The sequence below is a fragment of the Arabidopsis thaliana genome (genome assembly GCF_000001735.4).
Source record: "Arabidopsis thaliana chromosome 1 sequence".
In the NCBI taxonomy this organism is placed as follows: Eukaryota; Viridiplantae; Streptophyta; class Magnoliopsida; order Brassicales; family Brassicaceae; genus Arabidopsis; species Arabidopsis thaliana.
The window spans coordinates 30,097,328-30,111,427 of record NC_003070.9 but is presented as its reverse complement, the minus strand read 5'-3'; the positions used below and the strand labels follow the sequence as shown (position 1 = coordinate 30,111,427).

Genomic DNA, 14,100 nt, shown 5'->3' with positions numbered 1-14,100 from the left:
TAAACAAAATATTTGAAAAAAGAAAAAAACGTTGGCAGGGAGTTTCACGCGCAACGCAACGCGCCCATGTGATTAACAAAAGTACGAGAAAGCCCCTGCCGCTTAAAGATCTGTATATAAAAAGGGTAAAATAAGGTCTCCTGGCCTGGCCTTTAAGATAAAGAAAAGGAAACCCAATCGAAAACCTAAAACCCGATTAGATTTTCTTAGATACGAAACCTCTCTTACGACGCTCCTTCCTCAATCTCTCTCGATCGTCGGAGATTCTTTCTTCAAGAGTCATCTTCTTCTTCTTCTCCTTCTCCCTAAACCCTAATTTATCGCGTTTGGATCGAATCAGCTGTCAATTCTTGTTTTGGTTTTCACGGCCAGGGCCATGTCTGCCGTATATTGCGGAACCAAGAGATCTTACTTCGACGATAATTCTTCTCCGCCCTCTTCTAAGAGGTTCCGATGTTTTTCGCCTTCCAATTCTCCAATCTGGTCCTCTCCTCCTTCCTCATCGCTCGATCAGCTTCACTCTGCGTTTCCTCATATTGAACTCACGGTAGGTCTTCCTTCTATTCAATCCACACAGATCTAGCTTTACCTTGTTCGCATCTTGTACTAGAAATCTCACTGACTAGGCATTTGTTGACCTCAAATTACGCATCTGTCTCCGATATCTCTCTTCTTCTTCTTCTTCACCGCCTGTAAATTGAGCATCGAAAATTCACGTCTCGGTTGCACAGGTTCTTTATGCGATTGGTTGTAAGTAAATTTTGTACAGTATCTAGGGTTTAACTAGATTTGCAAGTCTTTCTCAGGTTCTCGTCAAGGCACTAGAAGATAATGGAAGTGATTTTAATGCTGCTATGAAGAGCTTATACTCTTTCGCATCTTCTGAGGAGAAGAAAGCTGAAGAATTGGCCGCAGGAGGTGCTGCTACTCAGGAAACTGATGCCGTTTGTGGTGGAAACCCCCCGACCAGTGGTGATGACTGGGTTGAATTGTTAGTCAGGGAAGTGTTACAATCGTCTGGTACAGATGATGCAAAAGTACGTGCAGCAAGAGTCCTTGAGGCCTTAGAGAAGATGTTAAGTGCACGTGCTCGTGAAGAAGCTGGAAACAAATTCCAAGAGGTAAATAAAGCATTGCATCTTTCTTAATGTGTTTCTTTCAAAATATACCCTTACATATGCACCTTGTGCATACATACTGGCTATCAGACCATGAATAGTGATAATCATATTTGTTCTTTGAGCTCTGGGCATGGAAGACAGTTTCAGTTGCTGTAGGACATAGGTTGAACCATTAGTTACTTCTTATGTAGGTGCATACGCTCGTCACTGATTACAAGTTTGTTGGATCTAAACACAATTATGTATAATGGCAATGAGGAATCAACTGTGAAAGGACAATCATCGTCCATTTGTTCTGCATTAACTATGATATCTGAAGAGGGTTTGTTTTTCAATGGGGGAAATAAAGTTATCATAGTAATTTTGTTCTTAGTAACAATCTCTTCTTAGTATTTTTGGCATATCTTGTCTCAAAATAACAATCTCATATGATTTTACAGGAGAAAGTGGCAGTGCAGCAACAGGTGGAGACCTTGGTGAAGGACAACACAGTCCTCAAACGTGCTGTTGCTATCCAGCATGAGCGGCAGAAGGCATTGGAGGATGCGAACCATCAGCTAGGACTTTTGAAGCAACTGGTTCCTCAGTATCAGGAAAAGCTTAGAAATCTGGAGGTAAGCCTTAGGCGATAGAGAGCTTCTGCATATCCCTTGCTATTGCTTTGAATGGTCTGGTGTTGGTTGTTTTAAAATTGAACCAAAAACAGATGTTGTTAGAATTTGATGATGCCTCATAAAAGAAAGAGTGAATGACAAAAGGTAGAAAAAATGCAGGTGAACAATTACGCGTTGAGAATGCAGCTGCAGCAAGTGGAACATGGCAACTCAATGCCAGCAAGATTCAATCCGGACGTCTTCTAAAGCTCTCCAAGAAGACAAGGACACTTGCAGAGGAGGAGAAGGCAATAAACGAAAGTAGAGGGAGAGAGAGAGAGAGAGCGATATCAAACTACAAAACAAAAGTGCTTTTGCATTGTAATACTGTGTAGTCAGGACAAACAAACATTCTGTTTCCTTTCCTTTTTTTTTTATATATTTCTTTGGTTTGCTGCTGTTTGTCTCAGGCGCATTTATTTTGGAAATCAAGGATGTGTTTTGGTACATAGGGCTGTATAATTTGACATTGTTCTGAAAATTCGAATCGGATCAACCATTAGTAGTATATGATATGAATGAATGATTTTACCTGTAAGAAATAAGCAAACGAGACTTTTGGGTTACGGCAAAAGAAGTGATGGAAGAGAAAAATAAAAAGGAAAGAAAGGAAGAAAATCCACGTGAGCGAGGTTCGCACCACAAAATCCCGAATTTCACTCTCTTTAGCCTAAAACGCTTTTGGAATCATCGTCATCATCTCTCAACAATGCCCGTTGCCAAGCTTCTCCGCGTCCTCTTGGTAGCTTGAGAAGCTCGTTTGATTCCATTTTGTCTCTAATGGCTGCCCTCGCTTCTCCCTCCCTCATCCCCTCTTCTCTCTGCTTCGCTGCCGCCGCCGATGGTCCCCGTTCCCTCTCTTCTAATTTCTCTGCCTTTTCCGACGGCGGTTCCAATTTCAGGTATCACAAGAGCTTCTTGTCGCTTTCATCTTCGTCTTCTTCGTCTACGCCTTATCGAAATCGACGGGGCCGTTCCCTCGTCGTATTTGCTACTTCCGGAGACTACTACGCCACTCTCGGTGTCTCTAAATCTGCCAATAACAAGGAGATTAAAGCTGCTTATCGACGGCTCGCTCGTCAGGTTTACCACCTCCTCCTCATCCTTTCTATTTCTTTGTAATTCGTTTTTCTGCTTTGTGAATTTCTCCCGCTTATGACATTACTTACGGCCGCCGAAATTGCCAATGTGAAAACCTGATCATCCAAGTAATTATGCATCCGGAGATTATGTTAGCATTTTCTCTAATTCTGGGTCTGTAAACGGTTGTGTTGTGCAAACTAGGACGAGTCAACGAATCAATTGTTTGTTTCCACATGAACATGATATTATTTGAATTTTTATTACTTTAATCTACTCAACATCAAGCTCTGCTTTAGTTTTCTACTTTATTTCAAGCTTATTGAGCTATGATCTCAGCTGATTATCAACTTTTTATATCTAGTATCATCCCGATGTGAACAAGGAACCCGGAGCAACTGAAAAATTCAAGGAAATCAGTGCTGCCTATGAGGTATGCACCAAAAGCTAAGGTCCCCCCAGTTCGATTCTCTTCATGTCATCTTTTCCTGTCCTATCACCACTTTTTTTGGGTTTTCTTTTCTTGTTACTTGTTAGCTTGCATGATTACAAGGCTTTGCTTTTATAACATGAGTTGTCAGCTATTTTGCCTTATGGTTACTGAACTACAACATTGTCAGGTGCTATCAGACGAGCAAAAGAGAGCATTATATGATCAATATGGTGAAGCCGGTGTCAAGAGTACAGTAGGAGGAGCTTCTGGTCCTTACACGGTAACACTTCATCTTTTTCTGGCTATGCTTAATCATACCCATGACTGGCTAGCTTAGGGCACTATTTGTGCGTTTCTTCTCTTGCTGATGCATTAGATGTTGAAACCTGATTTGATGTGTGCATTGGCCATTAGCTACTGTGCTTGTCCGATAGTTGTCCTTGACATTTACTTCCTCTTACATTTCCAACCAGTCAAATCCCTTTGACCTTTTCGAGACATTCTTTGGTGCAAGTATGGGTGGATTTCCCGGGATGGACCAAGCTGATTTTGGGAGAACCCGCCGCAGTAGGGTTACCAAAGGTGAAGATTTACGGTGAGTTTCTATTAGGAAACAAAGCATTTATTGACTTACCGCCAAAGGATTTCCTCTCTATTCTCTGGTAGCATAACAACATTCACTGTTTGCTGATAAGATACCATTCAATCATTACCTTAAAAATATTGTTAGTGTCTCCTAACTTACCATGTGTCCTGAAATTTTCTACTACCATGGGCTTGAATCAGCAAGCAGAGGAGGTTTGTGTCTGTATGTCCACTCGCTTGCTTTTTCTTTTGGAGTTTTTCCTTGCTCTTCATGTTCTGCATAAGCTTTGAGAAAAACCAAAAGTGATTAATTTGCATTTTTGTTTCTATTGCGTTTTAGGTATGACATCACCTTAGAACTTTCGGAGGCTATTTTTGGATCTGAGAAAGAATTTGATCTTACGCATCTGGAGACATGTGAAGCTTGTGCTGGCACCGGGGCAAAAGCAGGATCCAAGATGAGAATATGCTCCACTTGTGGTGGGCGGGGTCAAGTTATGAGAACTGAGCAAACACCATTTGGCATGTTTTCACAGGTCCGTGCAGTTGATTTCTTTCCGTTCTGTCTGCTTTATCTCTGTTGCAGTTAATTCGAGTCGATGTCAGAAATGGCATCTGATTGGAGCATCAGAGTTGATGTCAATGTGTAGTTTACTCAAACTAATCTGTTTGTGGTTAGTAGTAAGTGCATAAGTGAGAATTCGCTCGGAATTTGGTTGAATCCAGTTTGTGGTTTTATTGTTTGTGAAAGTTTGTTTTTGCTGGTAACACTACCTCCTTATAAATTTCCTATGTGTGTGGTCTCGTTAGGTTTCTATATGTCCAAACTGTGGTGGAGATGGTGAGGTGATTTCTGAAAATTGCCGGAAATGTTCTGGAGAAGGGCGTGTGCGTATAAAAAAAAGCATCAAAGTCAAAATTCCCCCGGGAGTTAGTGCAGGTAGCATCCTTAGAGTCGCCGGAGAAGGTGATTCTGGTCCCAGAGGGTATGTTGAGAAAATTACCGATTGATAAATTACCAGTAGAAAACCATTCCTTCTGTTATATGATCTTAATGGTTCTGATTTTTGGTAATCGACTTTCTGCTTCCACTAGTGGCCCTCCAGGAGATTTGTATGTATATCTTGATGTTGAAGATGTCCGGGGAATTGAAAGAGATGGCATAAACCTATTATCTACCCTTTCGATCAGTTACCTTGATGCTATACTGGGTGCTGTTGTTAAGGTGATTTAGTTCTTTGTATTGGATGTATAAGCAGTACACTCTACTTACGTGTTGATAGTCTCACAATTTACCATTCATCTTATGATTAATCTAAAACATCGTTGTAGGTGAAAACAGTTGAAGGAGACACTGAACTGCAGATACCTCCAGGTACACAACCTGGTGATGTGCTAGTCCTGGCAAAGAAAGGAGTACCGAAACTGAATAGACCGTCTATCCGCGGTGACCACTTGTTTACAGTCAAAGTTTCTGTACCAAATCAAATAAGGTATTACCGTTTGAACTGTCTTGTGGCTTATTTAACGAATCCAAACAAAATTTTGTGAGTCTGTCGATACCTTCTTTCAATTCGTTTTCTGGACCTACGGACAGTGCTGGAGAACGGGAGTTGCTGGAGGAACTTGCATCTCTGAAGGACACGTCCAGCAACCGCTCACGAACTCGTGCTAAGCCTCAGCAACCCAGTAGTAAGTTGTCAAATCTCTAATAAAGAGGGCTCTTTGATTGTATGCCAATATTAATGGAACCTCTTGTATCTTCTGTGCATCGGCATCGATGTGAGACTATTTGATACACGTATACATTGATGAAGTCCGTCATGAGTATGTTGCCTTTATTTTTTCAGCTCTGAGCACTGCACCCAGTGGCTCAGAAAACAAGAAAGATGAAGTTAAGGAGGAAAATGAAGAACCGGAGCAAGAAAACTACTTGTGGAATAACATCAAAGAATTTGCAGGGTAAACTAATTTAATAAAAAAGATTGTGCCCTTGATTTCTATTCCTTTGAAGTCATATAAGTGGATTGTTTAGCTCTTGTTGTGTTCTTAAATCAGAAGCACATAATGTCTTCATTCTCAAACAAAGTTGTGCTACTTTATTTTTTGTAGGTCTGTCGCAAATGGAGCTCTAAAATGGCTGAGAGATAACCTCTAGAGATCCATCTTCAACTAACAGGTCTTGCATTAAAGCTTTTTATCCGCAGAATTCATGGTACCAATGTGGAAAAGTTCATTGTTTCATTTGTTAATGTGAGGGTCTGTTGCGAAAAACAACACATTTTTTTTTTTTGGTTTCTTTCAGTTTCAATTTGATGCACAGATTGTGAGAAGAGGGCGGTTCTCCTCTACCTGCCCCTAGTTCTAAAAATAGTAGTAGAGAGATACAACCGGTTTATCGAGTTGGTTTTGGTAAAAAAAGAAGTGAGAGAATTGAAGGGTTTCTTACTAAACCGCTCCATTTAATTTGGTTGGTCATTGGTGTTTGATGGAGTCGTCTTGAGGAAATGGTTGCATGTGTTGATGGAACATGTTACGTGGATGATAAAAAAAGAAAAGTATCCAAGAGAAGGCTTATTTTTTTGTGTACTTATGACATATGATTATCAGAAATTACGAAGCCTCTCGAGTTATTTTTTCATATACAGTGCTGCTGCATTTTTAGCCATAGGATTTAGAAAGACAATTAAGAAGATCCAGCACTAGCAGACGCAGTACAATCATGCCTTTTCCAACCCGTACCATTTATAACAATTTTCATTCCCTTTTTTCCCTTTTTGTGTGTTTTTGCATTGGATTTCCTTCTTAATTTTATATAGATAATTTACATATTCGGTAAAGCATACTAACGCAAAGTTAAAATCTTGTGTGACAGATAGACAGGTACGACTGAAAAGGAAAAAATAAAAGTAGATCTTTGGAGAAGAGGGAATGTGAGTGAATACCAATTTTGCCCTCCAAACATGGTATATATGATAAATATAAAGGTGAAGAGAAAAGGCCGAAAAGAAAAAAAGCTCAAAACCCTAGCCGTAATAATAAGGTCCAAAACAGACGCAAGAGAAGAGTTTAGCCTCTCTCTCTCTCTCTCTCTCTCTCTCTATTGAGAATCTCTTTCGATCAAAAAGAAAGAAGCAGAGCCGAACAAAATCAGCTCATCATCCCCAAAGCCCATTAACCTCGTCTCGTCTCCTTCATCTCTCTTTCTTTTGTTTTTTCAAAAGTTTCGTTATTGCGCCTCGATTCGCGCTTCCCTCAGTCGTATTCCCGCTGCTACAATCTGTGAGTCCTAATCTTTTTCTCTCTGTTAAGATCTCATATCTTAGATCTCGCTCTCTCTTCTTACTCGATTTTACTCTGCTTTTCCAGATCGCCTGAATTCTCTTCTCCAATTCGTCAACTATCTCCTCCTGGCTCCTACGGTCACGGTATTAAACAGATCTCTCTTCTAAAGACAGACCTTTCTTTCTTCTAAATCAGTTTCTGTTTTACCATCTTCTCTCCTTGTTGAATTGGACTGGCCTTACTTGTTTGTTTGTTGTTCTGTTATGTTTCAATTTTTGTTTCTCTCCAGTTCTGCTGGTATTCTAGCAAAGTATAGAGAAGAAATCTGATTCTATTTTGCTTCTCCAGGACTTTTCTTTCCAGCCAAGGATATGGATACTAATTCCTTGATGCTCATTGATAACAATGGCTCTTTTGAGATCGATGACCAATCCCATGTCCATGTCGATGCCTCCCATACCCTTGAACCTGTCACCCTACCCACCAAGCGCAGGAGGAAGAAGTCTGACGTCTGGAACCACTTCACTGTTGAAACTGTTAGCCCTGGATCTGCCAAAGCTTGCTGCAACCACTGCCGCAAATCCTTCGCCTACATTAATGGCCAAAAGTTGGCAGGAACTAGCCATCTTAAACGTCACATTCAACTGGGTATTTGTCCCATGAACCGAGACGACAGCAGCACCCTCGCACAAATCGTTACTCCCACCACCACCACTGATCCTCCCAAGAAACGCCATAGGTCTTCTGCTTCATACACCCCTCTAGATCAAGACCGTTGCTACAATCAGATGGCAAAGATGATTATCATGCATGATTATCCCCTTCACATGGTTGAGCATTCTGGATTTACTGGTTTCGTGCAGGCCCTTTGTCCCCAGTTCACTATGGCAAGCTTCAATACCATTCATGCTGATTGTGTCAATATGTACTTGTCCGAGAAGCACAAACTTTCAAACTTCATCACTGACATTCCTGGGCGGGTTAACCTTACCGTTGATCTCTGGACATCTAATCAATCACTTGGGTATGCGTTTGTGACGGGACACTTCATTGATAGGGATTGGAAACTAACTCACAGGCTTCTAAATGTTGCTGTCGTCCCTTCTCCTGACTCAGATTTTGCTTTGAATCAGCCTATTGCAGCTTGTTTATCCGACTGGAATCTGGAGAGAAGGCTTTCCAGCATCACTGTTGGGCAATCAGTGGTAAACAAAACCTCTATTGAAAACCTCAGATGCTGTTTGTCTGCCAGGAACCAGAATGTATTGAATGGTCAGTTGTTGTTGGGTAATTGCTATGCCCGCCTCCTAAGCAGTATGGCGCAAGATCTGCTTGGAGCTGAGGATTTTAAAACACCCATAAAAAAAGTCCGTGATAGTGTCAAGTATGTGAAAACCAAAGATAGTTGCCAAGAGAGATTTGATGAACTGAAGAAACAACTTCAAACCCCTTCGACAAAAGATCTTCTCATTGACAACCAAACGAAATGGGACACTAGTTACGACATGTTATTGGCTGCCTGTGAACACAAAGAGGTCTTCTCTTGTTTGGGAAACTGCGATCTTGATTATAAAATATTAACATCTCCTGAAGAATGGAGAAAGATTGAGATCCTTTGCTCGTCCTTGAAGATCCTTTTTGACGCGGCCAATGTTTTGACTGGCTCAACTCGATTGACAGCAAACGATTTGTTCCATGAAATGACAAAGCTTCAGCTAGATCTAGGCAACTCAGCCACGAGTGAAGATCAAGATGTAAGCAACCTAGCAAACACACTGAAAGATAAGTTTGACGAGTACTGGAGAGAATGTTTCCTGCTTATGGCTGTTGCTGTGGTGATGGATCCACGCTTCAAAATGAAGCTTATTGAGTTTAGTTTCTCTAAGGCTTATGGGGAAGATGCAGATAAATGGATCAGGAGTGTTGATGATGCTGTACATGAGCTGTACCATGACTATGCTGAACAGAGTCACTCCCTGCTGGATGCTTATGTAGTCCATGGGAACGATGGCTTTTCTGAAACAGATATGTCTCAAGTTCACTTCCATCATGAATACCACAACTCAAATGGGCTTTCACATGATCAAATATTTGAACAACCTGAAGATGGAAATCCACTGAATGAAAAACCTTTGGAGGGACTATCTGGAGAAGGTCAGCCTACGGGGACAGAATCGGTGGGAGGCAATACCACACAGGGAGTAGAACAAGAAGGCCATTTGGGAGATGCTGGGACACAGGAGAACAATATTGTGGAAGGGCAGTTGGAAGAGAGCAAACCAATGGATGGGCTGACACAAAAGCCTCTTCTGACAGAAGAAAATCTGCAATCCAATGGAGAGCCAACTACGGCCCAGGAGAGCCGGCTAACAGATGAGACAATGGAGGAAACACATGCGAACCAGTCAGCTGAGGAGATGGCCCATGAGACCCAGCTGGTTGAGGAATTTCCATGTGAGAGCCAGCCTTCTGAGAACGTACCCCTTCAGAGCCAGTCAGGGGAAGGAAATGTACCGGAGACACTGCCAATGGAGGAAATCGTTGAAGACACTCAACCTGTTGAAGAAGTGATGCAGGAAGAAACGTCACAGGTGAGCCGGCCAGTGGAGGAAATACCGCTGGAAAACCAGCAAGTGGATGATAAGGATATAACCCATGACGTACAGCCGGTAGAGGAAATGCTCGAGGACACTCAACCAGTTGAGGGAGTGGATCATGAGGCTCAAGAGCTGGAGGTGCATGATGACATTCAGTCTGTTGAGGAAGTAGGACATGAGATACAGCCGGAGGGGGAATTGCTGGAGGATACTCAACCAGTTGAGGAAGGTGCTCAGGAGGCACAACTGGTGGAGGAAAACCATGATGATGTTCAGCTAGTTGAGGAAGCAGGACATGAGACACATGCAGTAGAGGGGATACTAGAGGACACTCAGCCAGTTGAGGAAGTGGCACAGGAGGCAAGGCCAGTGGAGCAAATTCCCGAAAACAGCCAAAACCCACAAGAGTATTCTCGTGAAGGTGAATCTGTACAAGAAGAGCAGCAATCAGAGCAACATCCTCAATCACATGCAATGCCACATGAAGAAGAAGCACAACATGATTCTCAGTCACATGCAATGCCACAAGAAGAAGCCACATTTACAATCTCTCAAGAAGGTCACCACGTTGACGTCCTTCTCCAGGAAGGCCACCACCTTGAAGCATCTTCACAGGAGTTTCCCCTCATCACCATTGGAGATGGTTTCTCAGACTTTGAGCTTTACATCTCGGAGGTAGGCAGTCACCAACAGATGAAATCGGAACTCGACCAATACCTAGAGGAATCTCTAATACCGCGATCACAAGATTTTGAGGTTCTAGGCTGGTGGAGCCTGAACCGAACCAAATACCCAACCCTCTCCAAGATGGCAGCTGATGTTTTGTCTGTACCCTTTTGCACTGTCTCTCCAGATTCTGTTTTTGACACGGAGGTGAAAAAGATGGATAATTACAGGAGCTCCCTTCGACATGTGACCTTGGAAGCTCTCTTCTGCGCAAAGGACTGGTTCAAGCACAGCTCCTCCAATTCCACCTCAGAAAACAACCTGAAGATGGAGTCTTGAGGTGTCCTTGTAATATCATTCCTTGTCCTTTGATGTAGTTTTAGCTTTACCATTTTTTTTTTTTAAACCATATTTTGCTTTGGTCACTGTAGGCTCTCTGGATTTTTAGCCTTGTGCTTGCTTATGTTTCTTTTACCATATGTCTCTCTTTGGGGTTATGTATGTTGTGATTGATACAGTTATGATTTGATATTACAATTTGGCATCGTAGAAAATTATTTTACTTTCTCTGTCTCTCAATATCTCTATTCATAAGTTTTTCTCTTTTGTTGGTTTTGAGCTGATGGGAATGTGTTTTGCGTGTTCCTTTTTTTTTTTGGGCAAACTAATCACAAATAAAACGTACACATTTAGTTAAAATGTCAACGACCGTTGGTTTTCTCCTCAACACAGAAAACTCCCTCACGCGCCCAATTTTTTAATTTTACCAAAAACAGCCATTTTTTGTAGGGTGGCGTCGACGCGCTAATTGTGCGAGTGGGTAAGAATTTGAATTTCGCAGTTATGTTTTGGGCTGATTTTTATACTGCCCACTGGGCTACACAAGAGGAAACCCAGTTTCATATAATAATAGGCCCACCTAATCGACAAAGCCCAATTGTAAAAGAAAGCCTAGTTGACCAAAATAATTTCATTTGTACAAGAAATTTTGAAAATGTCATATTTTCGGGAACCTGTAAAATAACCACAATTGCAACACTGGGATCTACTACAGTACAAGATTTGCTCTAATCCATCCTAGTTAATTACTGGTAGTAGAACCTGTATAATATGATTACAGATTCTAATCAGCTCTCGTACAAAGACAGTGTAAGTAAGTATCTATGAAGGCTTCTCTGTCACAAATTGGACCTTATTGGCACACTCTCTAAACGCTTCCCAGGCAGCTCTGCAATGCTCTTTCGATCTCATCCCTTGTTCAACAACCTGCATCGCTCTTCTGTGCAAATGCTCATACCATTGATCCGGATTCATTATGTCCACACGACCTGACCCAAATTCCGCCACATAGAGACGTTTCACGTCCTTCCGCCACCGTTGCAGTATATACTGAGGCGGGACTTCCTGCAAGCCGTTGTGGCTGAGTAGGAGGAGCACGTGTCTGCATTGGTACCCATTGAAGCTGAAACCCCCACAGACACAGAAGCAACGTACTTGTGCTGCTGCACTTGTCTCGTAGATGACCTCAAAGTCTCTCACTTTGTCTCCCTCCCTCTCTTTCACTACGTACGAGGAGGCCGACCCGTTTGAGTGGACTTGCGTTACTCCAAAACATGAAGACATTGCTGAGACCTCGTCTTGGAACCTTCTAAATATCTCCATTGTGAAGACCTTTGCCATCTGGGACTCGTAGGGGTGCGTTGTTTTGAGCTTGGGGATCAACTTTAAGGACTCTGAGTCGCACAAGGCTTCTCTTGTGTACTTTTTATCCAGAAAAGATTCGTACCCTTCAAGGAATTCTCTCAGGGATGTGTTCTCATGAACATAGCCACTGAAGATGAACGGGGCTGCCACATTTCCCAGTGGAAAAGTCAGCGCCCCGGCCAAAAATGTATCCTTGAGGTAAACTGGAGCCCAGAGTTCTCGATCTTGAAACATGTCCCTGATGGTCTCGTTATTTGTCATCCCAAAGCGAATGATCATCTCTTCCCAAGCTGTTTCAAATTCTTCGACCTTGAGACAACCGTAGACTACTCTGTTAAGTGCCATAGGGAACAAGTCAGAATCTTGTAGTTGGACAACACTCTGACAGATGTTGTGCAGGACGTGGGTCAAGCTAAGACGATGATGAGCCCTTGGAAAAACTTCAGAGACAGCGGTCCGCATTGCCTTGCACTGTTCCGTGATAAAGATCTGTGGGGGACGGCCTAACATGCAGGTTAGCCACGCTCTGAAGAGCCAGACATAGGTCTCAAAGCTCTGATCAGCAAGCAAACCACAGCCGAGCAAGATTGTATCTCCATGGTGGTTAATTCCAACAAAGGCCACAAGGGGAAGCTCGTATGCGTTAGATAAACAAGTGGTGTCGAACAGAAGAACGTCGCCAAAGTGAGAGTATGCAGCCCTAGCTCGAGCGTCAATCCAAAAGACATTCCTGAGACTCCCGTCGTCGGCAAGGTCCATGAGGTAAAGAAAGTTGGGGCTGGAAAGCTGAATTTGGAAGAAGAAATCCTGCAAGGCCCTGAAACCCCCTCTGAGCTCCAAGCGCCTTGAAGATTGGAAGTGATCAAGGCTGAGATCGCTGGTCTCCCCGCTAGAGAGTGAAGTTCCAAGAGCGGGTGGTGTGTCAAGGGCAAGGGTTCGATACAATTTGATAGTCCGGACTTGGACATGGGGAGGTGGTTCGGGATTTGTCTTAGTTGCAGGAGAAGCTGAGGAGGAGGATTTCTTGTGAGACTTGGAATTGTGGGCACGTTGAGGATCAAAGGAGTGGTTGTGGTCGAGTTTGACTTGATCAACTTTCCATCGATCAAAGTGGATGAGTCGAAGGCGAATCATGGCCTGGCAGCCGGTGCGGGTCTCCTTTCTCCGGGAGTGAGCATCTTTAAGCAGCTTGAAACCTTGGCAGTTGCAACACAAGACAGCACCACGTTTCTCCTTGCTGTTACGCTTAGTCCAGGAGGACTTGACGCGGATAGCAAAACCGAGCTCACGGGCGTATGAGTTGTAGAAACTGTAAGCATCATCGTAGGACTCGAACTCCATTCCAGGAGTAGGAGGAGGAGCCATCAAACACTTTTCATTAGCAAAAGCGTTTTCGTCGCATCCAGTTTCTTCTTCGTGATTAGGTGCGATATGAAGCAAGCCGTGACAACAGGCGTCATCATCATCTTCAAGGTCAATATCGAGATCAGGGATTGGAGGAGGAGCAAGGTCATCATCATCATCATCAACAACCAGCTGCTCTTCCATCTGAAGACCATCAAATTCAAAATTGAAATCGAAATCGGAAACCCAAATTGAAATCAAAATTTGTAGTAAATAGAGAGAGAGAAAGGAAGACAGTAGAAACCAACCGCCGAGATGCAGAGATTAGGGTTGGGCGAGAGAGAGTGGTCGGACGGTGACGGTGACGGTGAGATGTAGACGCTATTACCGATCATCTTCCACTAAACTAAAAACTAAAATCAACAAACAAACAACAACAATCGTTTCATCTCAGAGGACGCTGAGCTACCTGAATCAACGGAGACTCTATCCCTTTTTTTTTTTTTGCTGCGCCAAGGAATAAAGTTTCTATACACTTGGTTTGTTGCATCTATTCTATGCGGTCTGTTTTGTTTTTGTCGCATAACTAAATAACCAGAGCGGAGGCATGTCTTTATATATATGGTAACAAT

The 14,100-nt window shown here is 42.7% G+C and overlaps 3 protein-coding genes and 1 pseudogene across 10 annotated transcripts; 3 read left to right on the top strand and 1 right to left on the bottom strand.

Moving 5' to 3' along the window:
• The first annotated feature begins 143 nt into the window (after positions 1–143).
• On the top strand, positions 144–2,369 carry AT1G80040 (ubiquitin system component Cue). Of its 4 annotated transcripts, NM_001334949.1 has the most exons (6): positions 148–551; positions 703–731; positions 807–1,121; positions 1,313–1,478; positions 1,562–1,735; positions 1,895–2,281. In NM_001334949.1, exons 1-4 carry the CDS (start codon positions 377–379, stop codon positions 1,367–1,369), a joined length of 576 nt encoding a protein of 191 aa, NP_001319423.1. In that variant the 5' UTR covers positions 148–376; the 3' UTR covers positions 1,370–1,478; positions 1,562–1,735; positions 1,895–2,281. The 4 variants fall into 4 exon arrangements, with proteins under 4 accessions (NP_565228.1, NP_001320896.1, NP_001319423.1 ...); NM_106653.3 differs by lacking the exons at positions 703–731; positions 1,313–1,478 and having other exon boundaries at positions 144–547; positions 1,895–2,369; NM_001334950.1 differs by lacking the exon at positions 1,313–1,478 and having other exon boundaries at positions 144–731; positions 1,895–2,369.
• Positions 2,341–6,598, top strand: AT1G80030 (Molecular chaperone Hsp40/DnaJ family protein). Of its 4 annotated transcripts, none has more exons than NM_179579.4 (12): positions 2,341–2,857; positions 3,219–3,287; positions 3,475–3,567; positions 3,761–3,882; positions 4,213–4,408; positions 4,683–4,858; positions 4,968–5,097; positions 5,205–5,365; positions 5,470–5,564; positions 5,723–5,834; positions 5,985–6,051; positions 6,178–6,598. In NM_179579.4, exons 1-11 carry the CDS (start codon positions 2,555–2,557, stop codon positions 6,028–6,030), a joined length of 1,503 nt encoding a protein of 500 aa, NP_849910.1. In that variant the 5' UTR covers positions 2,341–2,554; the 3' UTR covers positions 6,031–6,051; positions 6,178–6,598. The 4 variants fall into 4 exon arrangements, with proteins under 4 accessions (NP_849910.1, NP_565227.1, NP_849911.1 ...); NM_106652.3 differs by having other exon boundaries at positions 5,985–6,087; positions 6,178–6,517; NM_179580.2 differs by having other exon boundaries at positions 5,985–6,404.
• A 930-nt stretch (positions 6,599–7,528) lies between these two features.
• Positions 7,529–10,955, top strand: AT1G80020 (annotated as a pseudogene; the record flags this gene model as incomplete). Its single annotated transcript has 1 exon — positions 7,529–10,955.
• A 427-nt stretch (positions 10,956–11,382) lies between these two features.
• Positions 11,383–14,092, bottom strand: FRS8 (FAR1-related sequence 8). Its single transcript, NM_106650.3, has 2 exons — positions 13,777–14,092; positions 11,383–13,672 (listed from the first exon to the last, which is right to left on the bottom strand). Exons 1-2 carry the CDS (start codon positions 13,861–13,863, stop codon positions 11,582–11,584), a joined length of 2,178 nt encoding a protein of 725 aa, NP_178118.2. The 5' UTR covers positions 13,864–14,092; the 3' UTR covers positions 11,383–11,581.
• Positions 14,093–14,100: the final 8 nt, after the last annotated feature.

Bases quoted from the DNA above. Each gene is read 5' to 3' on its own strand.
- AT1G80040 (NM_106653.3), top strand. From the start codon at position 377: ATGTCTGCCGTATATTGCGGAACCAAGAGATCTTACTTCGACGATAAT. The intron at 548-806 runs GTAGGTCTTCCT...AGTCTTTCTCAG, and splicing joins TTCCTCATATTGAACTCACG to GTTCTCGTCAAGGCACTAGA. The intron at 1,736-1,894 runs GTAAGCCTTAGG...GAAAAAATGCAG, and splicing joins AAAAGCTTAGAAATCTGGAG to GTGAACAATTACGCGTTGAG.
- AT1G80030 (NM_179579.4), top strand. From the start codon at position 2,555: ATGGCTGCCCTCGCTTCTCCCTCCCTCATCCCCTCTTCTCTCTGCTTC. The intron at 3,568-3,760 runs GTAACACTTCAT...ATTTCCAACCAG, and splicing joins GAGCTTCTGGTCCTTACACG to TCAAATCCCTTTGACCTTTT. The intron at 3,883-4,212 runs GTGAGTTTCTAT...ATTGCGTTTTAG, and splicing joins ACCAAAGGTGAAGATTTACG to GTATGACATCACCTTAGAAC.
- FRS8 (NM_106650.3), bottom strand. From the start codon at position 13,863: ATGATCGGTAATAGCGTCTACATCTCACCGTCACCGTCACCGTCCGAC. The intron at 13,673-13,776 runs GTTGGTTTCTAC...GATGGTCTTCAG, and splicing joins CTAATCTCTGCATCTCGGCG to ATGGAAGAGCAGCTGGTTGT.